Source organism: Megalops cyprinoides, chromosome 1, assembly GCF_013368585.1.
Source record: "Megalops cyprinoides isolate fMegCyp1 chromosome 1, fMegCyp1.pri, whole genome shotgun sequence".
In the NCBI taxonomy this organism is placed as follows: domain Eukaryota; kingdom Metazoa; phylum Chordata; class Actinopteri; order Elopiformes; family Megalopidae; genus Megalops; species Megalops cyprinoides.
Genome location: NC_050583.1, coordinates 6,707,195 through 6,722,992, shown reverse-complemented (window position 1 = coordinate 6,722,992; position 15,798 = coordinate 6,707,195). Strand labels below are relative to the sequence as shown.

At 40.8% G+C, this 15,798-nt stretch overlaps 1 protein-coding gene across 1 annotated transcript in view; it reads right to left on the bottom strand.

Annotated features, from left to right (window-relative positions):
* Positions 1-4,686: 4,686 nt before the first annotated feature.
* Positions 4,687-15,798, bottom strand: part of LOC118786515 (Fc receptor-like protein 5) — a 67,120-nt gene continuing 56,008 nt past the window's right edge. Inside the window, exons 7-10 of the mRNA XM_036541604.1 lie at positions 15,133-15,414; positions 13,285-13,566; positions 11,757-11,862; positions 4,687-4,870 (exon numbers count right to left, since the gene is read on the bottom strand). Of these exons, the coding sequence (XP_036397497.1) occupies positions 4,687-4,870; positions 11,757-11,862; positions 13,285-13,566; positions 15,133-15,414 (854 nt within the window). The remainder of the gene's footprint in view (positions 4,871-11,756; positions 11,863-13,284; positions 13,567-15,132; positions 15,415-15,798) is intronic.

Here is a 15,798-nt window from a genome sequence, read left to right as displayed (position 1 = left end):
ATCAAAGTGCTTGTACCCATCCAACTCTTCTAGAGCTCCATCTTCCCTCCCCCTCTCTCCCTTATTTTTTCTCAATGTAATTTTGACACAAAAGCATATATTTCTGAAACTCATTTCAGGCCAATAGATGGATTCTCTTTTTGCACATTAAAGGCATATTTTTAAACCCCATGTCTGTCCATTAACGCAAAAAGCAAAGAGAAGGCTGGACTGATTCTGAGGCACTCACCCATCAATGCGACCGCTCTGTATGCCTGCATGGTTCTGTGTGAGAGTTTACACTTCAACTTCTGCTATTAGGAGGGTGAGGAAAACATAACAGTTGCTGTGCAGCACAGATGTTAATTTCTTTACTCTCACACTTACGTACTCAGTTTTAAATAAAAAAATGTTGTACCCTACTTCCTCTCCCAGTATCTCTTTCACTGTAGCTCACAGTTCCTTGTATATGCATTCAAAAACATATTTGTTGTTAGTTATGTGTATTGTCAGTTTATATACCCCCACTTCAAAAAATGCTTAAATTGCTTTAGTCACTTATTCCTCAGTAAAAGTTATGGGTTACAACATGACAAATTATAGGTGTTGGGGCCTTCTCAAAACTTCCATCTGACTCAGAAGTGTAGCATAATGGTAAGGAGCAGTGCTTGTAAGTGAAAGGTTGCTGGTTTGATTCCCAACTGAGGGTACCCTTGGGCAAAGTCCTCAGCCTAAAATTGCACCAGTATATCTAGCTGTATAAATTGTAACCTATGTAAGCAACTCTGGATAAGAGTGCTTGCTAAATGACTGTAATGCAATGACTCATTGTAAAAATTAATTACAATTATTCACTTCCTACCTGAGCTCCTTCTTCTCCATCTTACTTTACTTGCTATATTACATCATCAGTAATTCTCTGGGTCCTGAATAATGCTCATATCAATGACGCGTTTATGTAAGCAGTTTGAATTCCAGATGATTTACACTGTCTTCAGAGCATATATATGAAAAGTCCACATTTAATGTTTTTGAAACTAGCCATATATATGTATTTTCTGCCACAGATATGACGTATAAGCATCCTCACATGAAAAAGAAGTGCTGATTGACAGACTTTAAGACAGAGTAAAACCATGTCACTGATGAAGGCAGTGTACTGACAGGTTTTAATGTTTCTATCCACACTGTCCATCTAATACATGAAAGGCAAATGAGGCTGAAACGGTCATTCTACACCAGATAAAGATCTTACTACCCTCTCTGCAATATATTAGAAGCATGCTCAGTAATACGTAGAAAAAATATGTTTGTGTGTGTTGCACAGAGCTCCGACACCTCATACAGCACTTCCTTCTCATCACAGATGAAGCTACTAGTTGGTTTTCTGCACTTCTCTCTCTCAGAATGAAGTAATGAGTTCTACAACTCCATGAGGAAATCATTGAACTTCTCAGCGCTGTTCTCAACCTTCTAATTTAAGATTCTCATTAATATTGAATATGCTTGTCTCAGATTCTTCTCTCTCATGCTTCCTCTTTAGCTATTCCTTCATCAGTTACACACACAGAGGAACAGTCTAATGTAGCATGAAGAATGTAACACTCTTTCATACAAACTAAACTTTATTGTTTGATCAATAAGACAAAACAGAATACTCAATGATTAAGCTTGCATTAACTAAGTATGTATATAAAGCCTGCCAAATTACTCTGCACCCCAGCACACGTCACGAGCTAGCCGAACAACCCCAGGATCCCCCCCAGGATCACTACCCATCAAAACACCAAAACGCAAGAAGCGATTAGAAGCGGTTTAATTTTATTAACGATTTAAATGCAGCACTTCACGGAACACAGACACAGTCAGGTATTCACTCGACTCGACCCCCCTTTGTCTTCCTTTTCCTGAGCCACACCTCGCCCCAGGTGCACTGACACGACATTGGCGCTCTTCATCTGATCGCATAGCATGGCTCCCGCGGATGCGCTCACTCTCCATCCCATCCGGCACATCAGCGCTTCAGCGCTTCCTCCTGCTACAGCGAGACTGCCCTGGCTTCCTGCTTCTGCGTTTTCTTTCCCCAACCGCTCTCTCTCTCTTTCTCTCTTTCTCAGAAAAGCTGCGACTGGCTTTGCCTTCATTCTTTTGTGGTCAGTCAGTTTTATATATAAATCTTTTTGATTTCACTTCCCCTCTCTGTCTGTTCTCAGCTTTATTAGAACATAACTAATGCATTTTCCTGTAAGGAGTAGATAAATGCTTCAGCTGATGAGAAATTATACCTGTAGTTTATATCATTTATGTTTCATTATCTTATAAGGTATTGAGGTGTGTAGGATTTTTAAATATGTTTAATAAAAAGATGCAATCCCAGCATCCTCTTAGGGAAGGCAAAGCAGAGTTTCAGATTCACAAGGTCACACAGTTCACACACAAACAATGCCAGCTTTCTAAGCAGGGCTGTTATAGACATGACAATATTATTATTATTTATCTCGTAGGTCAGGATGAGTTTGCTTTGGTCCTTGTTGAAATCTTTCTTTTAAATGTATCCTGAAATAATACATCACTGTTTAAACTTCCATTGTGTCAGGTGTGTAACAGTGACAGTAATTAGTGTTATGAATACCTTTTAAAGTCACAATACAGGCATCACAATTTTAATTGTGACTTAATTCTATCGGCATTATTATTTTTGTTTCTTTTTGAAATGTTTTGTGTATATGCTGAAATCATAATTCACACAGAGTGTACCACTGTGCTCCATTGACTATCCAGGCATCTGCCCAGCCCCACCAAGCAGCCCACAGAAGCAGGAAGTAGGAAATACACACTGCAACCCACACCTCTAGTTCACCCCAGAAAAAGCCTCCTGTCCAGCTAGATTTGGGGGTGGGGGGTGGATGTCACAGCATTGCACCCCAAATCTCAGGCCTCCCTTCAGATAACCATATTGGGTTGTTTCCTGTTGTTAATTGTGACAGTAATTGCTATTGTGCATACATGTATGAATTTTTGCATTTTATCATGATGCTGTGAGAGACTTGGATTGATCACATAAACACTCATGCTCTCACCACCCATAAATATCTTCCTCATCTTCCACCTCTGTCTTCTGGGTATCTTTTCCATGGTTCTCTGCGCTTATGCCTTCTTCCATGGCTCTTATGGAAGTTGGAGTTTTGTGAAACAAAAAAAAAAGGTGATAGAAATGATAGAAACAGTTGGTGCCTGTGTGCCCTGGGCAGTATGCTCATGAGCACATACTGTATGTGTGTGTGTGTTTGTGTGTGTGTGTGTGTGTGTGTGTTGTGTGTGTGTGTGTGTGTGTGTGTGTGTGTGTGTGTGTGTGTGTGTGTGTGTGTGTGTGTGTGTGCACGCGCGCGCATTTCTCTGTTCTACTGAGGTTAACCATCTCTTCCGTTTCTATAGACACAAATAGAAAGAGCATACAGTATAGGAAAAAAAACAAAAACACAGCAACCTTAATGCGTCAATCTGAAGTCCAGTGCCACTGAAACTCCACCACATGAATTAATGTCACACTGGGAAAGATGGATGGGTTATTGTGATGATAAAATCTTTAAAATGTAAAAGTTACACTTTTACTCTGAGTTAATTTCGGAGGTGTTTGCACAGAATTAGAGGTCAATAAGTGTGATTTGTGATTTAACACAATACATAATGTCCAATAAACTTAAGAAAAGTTAAATAACTAGACATAGGCCCTGTCTGAAGTATAGGGGCTGGGTAAATGAACTAATACACCACTGATAAATCCTTGATTCTTATTTCACATGACTTCTTGAACACAGTCTTAGTCTAGTTCAATAAATTACTAAAGCGTCACCTAGTGCAAGGTGTGTGATCAGGGCATTGTTAAGGTGACTTGCACGGCAAGTGAACACAGCACTGTCTGCAATGTTGCCAATGTGTCTGTTTCCTTAACCTGTGCTGTTTACACACGCTGTTGCTCTGTGTCACAAAGAGACGAGTGAATTTGTCAATGGATTAACTAGTGGGCTAATCAGTTCACATGCAGGCTAATCTAATGAAAGATGGCCAAGTGACTGCGTATCATGTAATGTGAAAAATAGGTGTTGGCTGTGTGCAGGTGTATTGGAAGATTGTTTTCTAAATAGAAATGTAAGGCAAGAATGTCACTGACCAGAGGTTCATAGTGGATTAAAGCCCCTGACTTAATCTGTTATTCACCAGAGTATTTCAATTTCTTATACCTTCATCCAATTATCCTTTGAATCTAAAGCATTTATGGTTGCAAATTAGTCCAAACAGTCTGGTTTTGCATTGATATTACTGGGATATCAAATGACACAGTCACAACAGACCTTAATGTTAACAAATCTAAAACAAACAGGAACACTATTAATAAATAGGTGTTTCTTCTGCAAAATATTGATTCTTCAGTACTTCCACATCAATGCTACCACTCTGTTTGCCTGCCCAATTCTTACACTTCAGCTTCTGCTTTTAAAATGGAGAAAAAACTGATTGAGGGTGGTTGAGTCAATAAAGTAAACCTCATAGTTTACTTTACTGGACATTTCAGGCCATATTCAGACCATAGAGAGCAATAAGAACAAGACTAGATGTATAAATAGGAAGCATCAGCCAGAAAATAAAGATGAATAGAGAGATTGGAGAAGTTGAAACCTGCCCAAACCGGTCCTGCTGCCCCCCTTATCAGCAGGACCCCCGCAGGCAACCTGAGGCCACACGTGCACCCCCAAGGACGGCCCCCAGGTCACCATTTGCCCTCTGAACTGTCCGTATCCTTCGGCCACCACTCAGAGCCTCAATAAGGCCAAGGATATGGGACAGTATAAACGTGGTGGTGACCTCCCCTACCACAGTATCCCACCAATACCTGGCAGAGTGAAGAACTAGGGAGACCAAGCCTTTGGGGACCAAGCATTGTGTTGTTATTGTGTGCGTCTGTGCCAAAGTAAGTAGTATGCCTAAGTTCAACTGGTTGTAATACAATTGCCTGTAGAGAGAGAAGGGTGTGTGTGCATGTTAATTAAGATACTGTTTGTCCTTGATGTATAAATGTTTCCATAGCCATACCCATTAATGCAGTCAAAGCCTGTATGTCCCATACAATGTTATCCCAGTGCAATGTACTTTGCATAGGGGTTAAATGTATGTTTATAATTGCTGTAATAGCACTATTATGTGGCATTGTATATTGCACATTCGCAATGTACCCATCAGTCCTGATTTATTCTCCCTGCTTACTCCTTGCAGGAAACCACACCCATATAAACAACACACTCCTGTGTTATGCTAGACATCTCGTTGGGGTTGCGGGAGCTAATACGTCAGACATGGTTTTAGCCCTCCCAAGTTGACTTACAGCAGAATTGTTTTATTCTGAAGTTGAGCAGTGGACTTGGATCTCAGAACCTGTGTAGAATGTGCAGCTCTGTGGCACTGCAGCATCACCTCTGACCCTTTAATCCCTCCCATTTACAGCTGTGCCCCACTCCACAGCCTCCACTCTTCTGGGAAGGCTTTCCACAAGATTTTGGAGTGTTTCTGTGGGAATATGTGCCCATTCAGTCAATAGAGCATTTGTGAGGTCAGGCACTGATGTTGGACGAGAAGGCCTGGCTCGCAATCGGCGTTCTAATTCATCTCAAAGGTGTTCAATGGGGTTGAGGTCAGGGCTCTGTGCAGGCCACTGGAGTTCCTCCACACCAAACTCGTCAAACCATGTCTTTATGGACGTTGCTTTGCGCACAGGGGCACAGTCATGCTGGAACACGAAAGGGCCTTCCCCAGACTGTTGCCACAAAATTGGAAGCACACAATTGTCTAAAATGTCTTTGTATGCTGCAATGTTTGCATTAATGTTACCCTTCACTGGAACTAAGGGGCCTAGCTCAAACCCTGAAAAACAGCCCCAGACTATTATCCCTCCTCCACCCCCAACTTTACAGTAGGCACTGTGAATTCCAATAGGTAGCGCTCTCTTGGCATCCGCCAAACCCAGATTCATCCATCAGACTGCCAGATAGTGAAATGTGATTCATCACTCCAGAGAACGCGTTTCCGCTGCTCCAGAGTCCAGTGGCAGCATGCTTTGCACCACTCCAGCTGTCGCTTGGCATTGCACATAGTGATGTTGGGCTTGTGTGCAGCTGCTCGTCCATGGAAACCCATTTGATGAAGCTTCTGACGGACAGTTCTTGTGCTGATGTTGCAGCCAAAGACAGTTTGGAACTCATAAGTGAGTGATTCAACAAGAGGATAGGCAGTTTTTATGTGCTACCGGAGGACCCGCTCTGTAAGTTTGCATGGTCTGCCGCTTCGTGGCTGAGCTGTTGTTGCTTCTAGACACTTCCACTTGACAATAACAGCACTTACAGTTTGACTGGGGCAGATCTAGCAGTGCAGAAATTTTGTGAACTGACTTGTGGCAAAGATGGCATCCTATGACAGTGTCACGTTTAAAGTCACTGAGCACTCCAGTACAACCCATTCTACTTCCAAGGTTTGTCTATGGAGATTGCATGGCTATGTGCTTGATTTTATGCACATGTTACCAATTGGTGTGGCTGAAACACCTGAACTCAATAATTTGGAGGGGTGTCCACTTTTGGCCATATAGTGTTGCTCACTCTATCAATTTGAGAATAAAATTATCCAAAGGAAGAATGAAAAGGCTGTGTTTATGTTCACGAGTCTGTATCCATGGTGACGTTCACACACCTCTTTCCTGTCTCTGGACAGGCATACATAGGGTAGAAAACACAGGAAACCCACTGTGTCACGCTACTAATAAGAATGGTCAAAGACTGAAAAGATTTTTGCTGAAAAGGGGTTTTGGACTCAGCCAAACATCTGAAGTGCAGCACTACTCAAATTGTAGCTACATTATAGAATACTATAGGCCTACACTGAACAGCAAAGTTGCAGCCATCAAACACACTGTGTGTAGCTCCATCACACGAATTAATGTCACACTGGGAAAGATGTAAGGATTATAATGATGATGAAATCTTTTAAGTAACACTTTTCATTAGCCGTAATTTGGAAGATTAGATGTAACGTTCATCAAGAAATACACGTCTTCTCACATGATGCAATCATAATTTATTTCTTAGGTGATGTGTATAATTTTAGGTATGAAGTTACAGAAATATTGTGATGTTGAAGTTTTTGAAGTTTTTAAGTCATTTTTTTGTACTGACTTTGATGATGGTATTAATAAACAGCTGCCCTTAAGGTGAAGTCAAGAGTTAAGAGGAATAAGTGTTTCTCAATCAAAAGGAACCCTGGTCAAGCGGTAAAGGAAGGCAAGGGAAGACAGAGTGGAGCTAAAATGGCAAAACTAATTTCACCTTGAGGTTTTACTGCAGCAAAGTTAAGAAACACTTCAGCAGGGTCAGTTTCTCTAAGCAGGACCCCTGTTCAGCTGATAAATACAAACCCACTATCAAGTGTCATGCTAACCTGGAGCAATTACCTGTGCCTAGCCTTTACCCTGTGGAATCACACCCCAGTAAGAGCTGACACCAGGCCAGCTCACAGTTACTGCCTGAGCACACAACGAAGGAAAAGAAACACTCCTGAGAATAAGAGAGAGCCTGTGAGAATCTCTCTGGCAGGCAATATACCCAGTCATTTAGCTCCACCCATCTGGAGATTCCAATAGCATGTTACCCAGTTAATTAATAATATATTTTGCAATACCGAAAGAAGCACTTTAATCTATGAATAAATTGTTTTCTTACTGCATTTAATGAAGTAGTCTTACTGTAGTAAATTACTCAATTGATATTGAATTTTTTCCTCTCCAAAACTGGTTTCACCAGAAGAGAGGAAGAGATGCCATATACATGTTCCAGTTAAGCATACTGCACTCACCTGCCTTCAGTCTACATTAAACAGAAGCTTTAATGAACCTCAAAAACATCCGCAGCACAGAAAAGAAAAAACTGCACAATAGTGTATGGCCACGGATATGTGCACTCATCCATAATCAAAACAAATTCTGCTGGGTTTGAAGGTGGGTGCATCTCACTGATCTCAGGCTTGGAGGACATCAGTGGAGATCACCTATCCTCCAGTTGGCACCCACTTCACTGAAGTGCGCTTTGTCACTTCTAATGTGAAACATAAGAGCCACTTATGTTACCCTTGTCTCACTTAACCCTTTGGTATATCACTTATTTTATGCTATGCAGCATGAGTGTTACGTTACATGGTTCGTTATGTTTTTATTAGCGTTATTAAGTTTGTTGTGGTTTTCACCGCTGCATTTGCCATACTTTGTAATATTAATTCACTGTTTCTTCAAAGCTAACGTTAGCTAGAATTTATCGGATGATGTCGGCAGAGATCGCCTATCCTCCACGTGGCACCCGTTTCACTGCAGTGCGCTTTGTCACTTGCATTGGAAGATTGCTCTTGCCTCACTTCAGCACTCCTCTAGAATGGCAGGGGTTGCAGGATAGCAGAAACAAGCCAAATGTGTAATTGGCAATTCCAACAAAATGGTCGCAGGAAGGCAAAACGTTTCAGAAATCAAATAAAGACAGCAAAACTAAAATATTTTTCTTTGAAGATATTAATTTATTAATTTAGCAAGAAAACCGAATTTACAATGTTACAATGTCCAGATGACAATGCTGCAGATGGCATTTTAAACTTCATTCATCAAATGAATACCCTTGCTATCAAATGGAAAATCTCCCAAACCGAAAAATGAATATGGAGCCCTGGTGTAGCAAACTCAGTCTAACCTTTCACGTCTGTCCCCATTAAAACAGAACATATTATTACCACATATACATTACCTCCACTCTAAGATATGATAACATCATACTGGACAGTAACCACAGTGTAAGCTATGATAACATGATAATATATGGTAGCTACAGTGCAAGATGTGATAGCGTTAAAGTATACTGTAGCTACAGTATAAGGTGAAACTGTCTCCTGTCTCCATGCCCCAAATCCTGTATTACAAGCTAAATAATGAAAAATATAATGTCTCAAAATGCCTTTATTCCATATATGCATGCTGTTTATATTTGGTGTGGTGTATTTATGTGTGAATTTCCACATTGTCTTCAGTGTACGTGACAGCTGCCTCATGAGATGAACCTGCATGTCAACAAAGAAAAAGAACAAACACAAATGAGCCAGAAAGGTGAATGAGAACAAATGGAGAGATTAAACACCAAACCTGATTCACACGTCGCAGATTAGAGTGGAGATATTTAGCTCAGTAAAAGGAGATCACCTCGAGTCCTGTAACATTTCACACACAGTATAATGGACACCAGCAGGAAAGGAGCAGCACCCAGACCAAACACCAGCCTGTCTGTGGGGTGAGACAGAGATGAGGACACCATGAGCTCTTAGCCTCTTTAGCCCATTAGACTAATCATTTACAGCTATGCTCTGTTCATGAAATCCATTCAACCAAATTAATCAGCTCACTGTGCACACACAGTGATACAAATTCAGAGAACACATCATCATTGACAAGCTTCTGCGGTATAGAAATTTTGACTAAGTGTATATCCCATATGTAGAGTCTAAGCATTGCCAATATGTGTTAGTTTTTGACTTTAACCACATTATTTTTACTATGCACAGATAATTTAATATGTTAGCCTTAAATAAACAATAGATCCTATTATGCCTTGTATGCATGTGAGTAAAAACTAAAAAGAAGGGTCAGAAGAGTACAGAAGACTGCGGGAGGGGTAAGCAGCTGTGAGATACCTGTATGCCAAGTAAGGCTTGTTATTGGGGCTTAGCTGGACGTTGTCCGAGCGCTGCTCGGAAGATGGACCTTGAGTGTAAGATAAAAGACTTGGACTCTGTGAAAGGGGGGGCTGCTGAACAGGGATTCTTCATGGGATATAGCCAAAGCAGAACAGGTCAAGAAGGGATAGTTTTTTTATACATAGATTAGGTATGCATGGCCTCTGTAATATTGGAGGGTAGCTGAGGTAGGATTGATATTCTTTAATTATTTTTTATATACTAGATATGTGCGTCCTTGGAGATAATAGTGTACAGCCAAGGCGAGGTAATTATTTTTATAATTAAACAGGTATGAGCTTGGCAACAATCGTGAACAGGAAAGGCCAAATATGTAATGAGAATGATGCCAGAATGAAAGACAATGGTGTACAGAAAATGTGTTATGAAACTGAAGGAGGGGGGAAGAGCATAAAAGAAAGATGTATTTTGGGGGATTCTGGGACTGCTTGGGGACTGCTAGGGGTTATGGCTGATGACGCTACTGCTCCGCGCGGACCAGCCCAGTTTACTGTATGTGATTGATCACCATATGCAATAAACCTAATTACATCAGACTCTTGAGAATGATATTTCTTCTTTATTGGCCACTGGAATTCATGTTCTGTAATTATTGAAAAGGTATGTATAAATTATATAACTTAGAATTGTTACAACACAAGTGTGGAGGGAGCCTCCAGTCCGATTGGCTTAGACTGGGAGTGTCAGGGCTCCGCCCCCTTAAGCCGCAGTGTTTTTGTTTTCCCTGTCCTTGTGCTTTTGTTTTCCTTGTGTTCCTGCCCCGCCCTGCTCCCCGCCGGGTCCCCGCCCACCTGATTCCCTCATTGCCTTCACCTGCCTGCCTGCTCACCTGCTTCCCATCTCTTCGTTACCCCAGCCCTACATCTTCCCTGCGTGTCTCTGTCTTGTTGCTAGTTCGTTTCAGTGTGTTTCACCTGTCTCGTCCCCGTGCTTTATTTCTCGAGAGTTGTTGCTACATTGCCGTTCCTGCCTGTTTCCTGACCAAGATTCCTGCCTGCCGTTTTGGATCTGATCGCTGCCTCTCACCTGCCTGATTCCTGACCCTGTTCTCCCTGACTCCCGATTTTTGGATTTGCCCCCGGATTGCTTCTCTGTGCTTCGAACCCTGCCTGTCCCTGGATTTACGAACTGCCTGTCCCTTTCTATTATCACCTGCAACCGGAACATCCTGCGGTCCGCGTTTGTGTCCCGACCACCGGCGCTAACAGGGAGAGGTTCCCTGCCACACTTCCAGGAGAGAGATGGAGTTGTTTCCACTCTGAGAGATTAAATTTCAGTGATTTGCTATTTTTTAGGGCATGTCTGTATGTTTCCTTAAATAATCCACACTGTTTATTCTGAAATAATAGTTACATACTTTGGCTTGTAAGAACAAATTTAGGGGTTATAAAACTCACAGAAAGGTGACGACAGGTACAACTTCCTTCAACTTAATTAACCTGAATATCATTAGTAACAATGTCCAGTAATATGATATGCAGAATGCAGTCAATGTGCGACATCCTGAATAAAGGGATCTTTTAAGCAACTGAATAACTGTAGAGTTCTCCAAGCTGAGCCTCGGCAGGGGCATCCATACAGATGAATGGATGGATGGATATATCAGTGCATATAAATGCTATATTTTTCCAGCAACTATTGTTTTGTTTCTTTTAATTATCTCTGAACTCCAGATGACATGTGAGAATGGAATGTACAACTCTTAGTTGGCTGGAATATGGACAAAGCACCACAATGGCTGAAGGCCCCCGTGAGACTCACCTTCCACAGTCAGAGTGATCACATTACTGCGCTGAGAGGAGTGAGGTCTGGACTCTCTCTGTCCCTCACACCAGTACTGCCCCTGGTCAGACCCAGCAGCTGCAGTGATGGTGTATCTGCCACCAGTTACATTGCTGCCAGCAGTTTGAGACATTGCTATCTGGAGCTGGTCTTTGTACCAGACATACGTCCAGCTGTTGTAGGAATCTACTTCACACTTCAGGGTGATGGTCTCTCCAGTGTAATACAGGGGGCGCCATTGTGGCTCTACAGTCAGATTGGCCCTGGGCATTGCTGTGGAAACAGACAGACTGGGTGACAGCTCCTTAGTGGAACTGGGCCAAGAATAGGCAAACAAAAGACAATACGTTTGTCAAAAAAAAGAAAAAGAGCCCTAATAAGTAAAATTATGCTTGTATTAATCCTTAATCTTGCAATAGTTTGTAGTCCCAAACATTGCTCAAGTTAATTAATGGTTAATTTGCACTTGTAATTGTAGTTATACACAGTTCTATCCATTTTTCTCTTTTTAAGATAATGGCAAAACTGCACGTGTATGTGTCAGAGTAAGAGAAACTATTTCTAACTGAATATCTAAAATACCTAAAGTGGAACTATTAGAGAACAACAAAGAAACAAAATTTAAATTATTTTAACATGATGGCACCGGACCTCTTGGAGGCTGCTGCTGATTGTATAAAAGTAACTTATGTGTGTATGAGTCTCTCTGACTTGTAGAAAATCCCATTTGCAATAAGAGAGAAAAGCCAAATGAACAGTTGAGTCACAACAAAACCCATCTCTTCAGCAACCCAGAGCAACACATCATGTAATGCATGTAATGTGATCAGTAAAACCCAATCTCACTTCATCCAGCCTGTTTATAATTTTCTATAATGTGGATCTGGGACCTCTAACACTCAGTGGTGTTTGAAAATATCTGATGGCAACAGAAATCATCTACCTCTTCATACACATAAAGTTTCATTAAAAAATATTTCAACAGTATGAAACTGTGTGTTTTATGACCGAACTTTCTTTCTGCAGAATTTTGCCTATATCCAATCAGTCTACTCATTCTATGGGTAACTGTCATTTTCCTTCAACGCATGTCAGCTAAATAAAAACAGAGGACTGGTGGAATATTCAATTGAAGCTACAAATTATCCTCTCAATATAATAAAACAGAATTTGCCGTAAGCAATACAACAGTAGAAACTTAAAGAAGTGCGTTTTTGTACGGCTTAGACTGTACAGTGCACTGCCAACTGGTTAAAGGTAAGTGTGTTAGTACACTGGTAACATGTACACATCCACCCTCCATTCAGCAACTGATTCAACTCTATTCTGTTCAGCAGCTCAGTGCTGCCATCATGTGAAAAGAATAAGGAGGAATCCGAGGAAACGATTGTTTTTCTACATTACAAAGAAAGGGCCATGACAAATAAAATTGCAGCTGCCTGAATTGTTAATCTTGCAAAAGCTTATTTTCCAAAATATTTCATGACCATCAACCACTGAGAATGACTGGATTTTGTGGAGATTAAAAAAATTTAAAAATCAACAGGAATGACATCAGTGCAACACACACGGATCCTACCTTTGTCAGAGCAGAAACAATGACACTGTACTGTAAATCTCACAGCATTTTCAGACACTGGAGGTATTGTTCATGCAAAGGCCAGTCAAGGCAGTTTCAGGTATGTCTACACTCACCTGATACCTGGATCTGGACTGGGTTACTGTACTCTGTGCGCCATCCTGGGTTTCCCCTCCCAGCTCTGCACCTGTACTGCCCTGTGTGTGTAAGAGCAGCAGGGCTGAATGTGTAGGAGCCTTTAGCTCCACTGGCAGCAGGGAGCTGGGAAGATGATCCACTCTTGTACCAGTAATATCTCCATCCAGCAGAGGGCACTGCAACCTGACAGGACAGAGTGACAGACTCTCTTTCATAGATATGCTCATGTGGAGAGACAGTCAGGACAGGCTGGGGTTTTGCTGAAACAGAAAAAACAGAGAAGACCTATTTTAAAAATAATGCACCCTTCAAACACACTGTCCAAACATCACTAAACTGTAATTCAGCAGAACACCTCTCAATTTTACATTAATTACTGAAGTGTTACTCCACTTATTTTTGAGACATATGAAACTGTTATTAGTTCTCTAGTAGTGCAATATTTTAACATTTGATATTAATGTTTACTTTCCATATTCGAATAAAAATTTCATCTCAATGTATGTTGCACGATGCAGATAATATATCTAAACTGACTGAACCACAGACCTACCTGAAAATGACTGAGAATATAAACATATCATTGAAATAAAACAATGTATTTTAATAGTAATTTTAAAAATCATTATTAGCTATCTATATAAAGTAATTGTGTTGTGACCAGGCAATCATTTCTATACTTTCTGTAGTGTGAAATTGTTTTTTTTTTTTTAAAGGTAGAATGCTAGGCCTAAGAAATATGATAAGGTGCTTGATCAAGAATGGGAAAATTACTGGTACATGAACATGATATTCCAAATTAGGATACTCCTTCTGCAAGGAAAAACTGTCTTTTGCTTATAATTTACAAGTTAGCGTGCCTGGTCAAGAATGACCTTGAGATTACTGTGGTTCATTTTAGATTTAGACCTTCCCAGGTGCACTAAGAACAATTTCCTTTGCTTTATATGACAGCCTTATAATGTGCTTTGAGAGCCATCTGACTTGTGTGGTGTGAATGTGTCTGCCCTGGACTTTATCATCAATATATTTTTTTTAATTATTTATTATTCAAAGGTCTGGCAGTCTGCTATACAGCATGGGAAATGTCAGATATTATTCATCAATCTGGCGATGAGGATGGTATCCTGGCTGTATATGCACTGAGCTGCAGGAAGTCTCTGGGCCCACAATTGGAGAGAATCTTTTCCACTATTACCACCTCCTATTAGTGAAAAAGGGGACAGCTGGTGGTTTCTTCAGCAGCGGGGATATCCTACCATCTAGTGATATGAACTTGGAGGTGCATGAAATTGCTGAAAATGGCAAGAGTTGTTTGTGTCGATACAATTTACTGAAAATGGTTAGAAATACACATATTCATTTTCATTAGAATAAATACATTTCCATTAATGTCGTTGGACCTCACTGGAAAAAAACCAATTGGAAAAAAAGGCTAAAATAACAGAAGGTAGTAACATGATCTGTGGAGTTAATACTAATAAGCCTGTGATGCTTGATGTACACAGAATATGATTGATGAGTTCTTCCCAGTATAGATACATTTTTCTTACTTAGCCTTCAGATGCACTTTAAGGAATATTCTTTAGGCACCAGTTCTCTGTATCAAGTACATAATAAAATGAAAGGCTGAGGAATGCAAGTATAAAATTCAATCCAATTTAAAGGAGATCTAACAGTTGTGTCTTTTTGAGAGTTGCTTGGGGGACTGCATTGCAAGTTAAACCAGATATAATGGAGGTTCATACAATATCTTTTCAATGATGACATGAGATTTCAGGTAGACGATAGAATATAAAGGCACTTTTAGATAGATTAACACTCACCTGATACCTGGATCTGGACTGGTTTACTGTACTCTGTGCGCCATCCTGGGTTTCCCCTCCCAGCTCTGCACCTGTACTGCCCTGTGTGTGTAAGAGCAGCAGGGCTGAGTGTGTAGGAGCCTTTAGCTCCACTGGTAGCAGGGAGCTGGGAAGATGATCCACTCTTGTACCAGTAATATCTCCATCCAGCAGAGGGCACTGCAACCTGACAGGACAGAGTGACAGACTCTCCTTCATAGACCTGCTCATGTGGAGAGACAGTCAGGACAGGCTGGGGTTTTGCTGAAACAGAGAGAACAGAGGACACCTATTTTAAAAATAATGCACCCTTCAAACACACAATCCAAACATCACTAAACTGTAATTCAGCAGAACACCTCTCAAACTGTGTTTCGCAACGGTGAAAATATATCCAAACTGTAGGCATACACTTCTCCTGCATTCTCATTTAATTTTTCTGATTGAAACACAGACCTTCCTGAAAATGCTAGGCCTAAGAAATATGATAAGGTGCTTGGTCAAGAATGGGAAAGTTATTGGTACATGGACATGATATTCCAAATTGGGATACACCTTCTGCAAGGAAAAATGGTCTTTTGCCTATAATTTACAAGTTAGGGTGCCTGGTCAAGAATGATCTTAAGATCACTGTGGTTCATTTTAGCT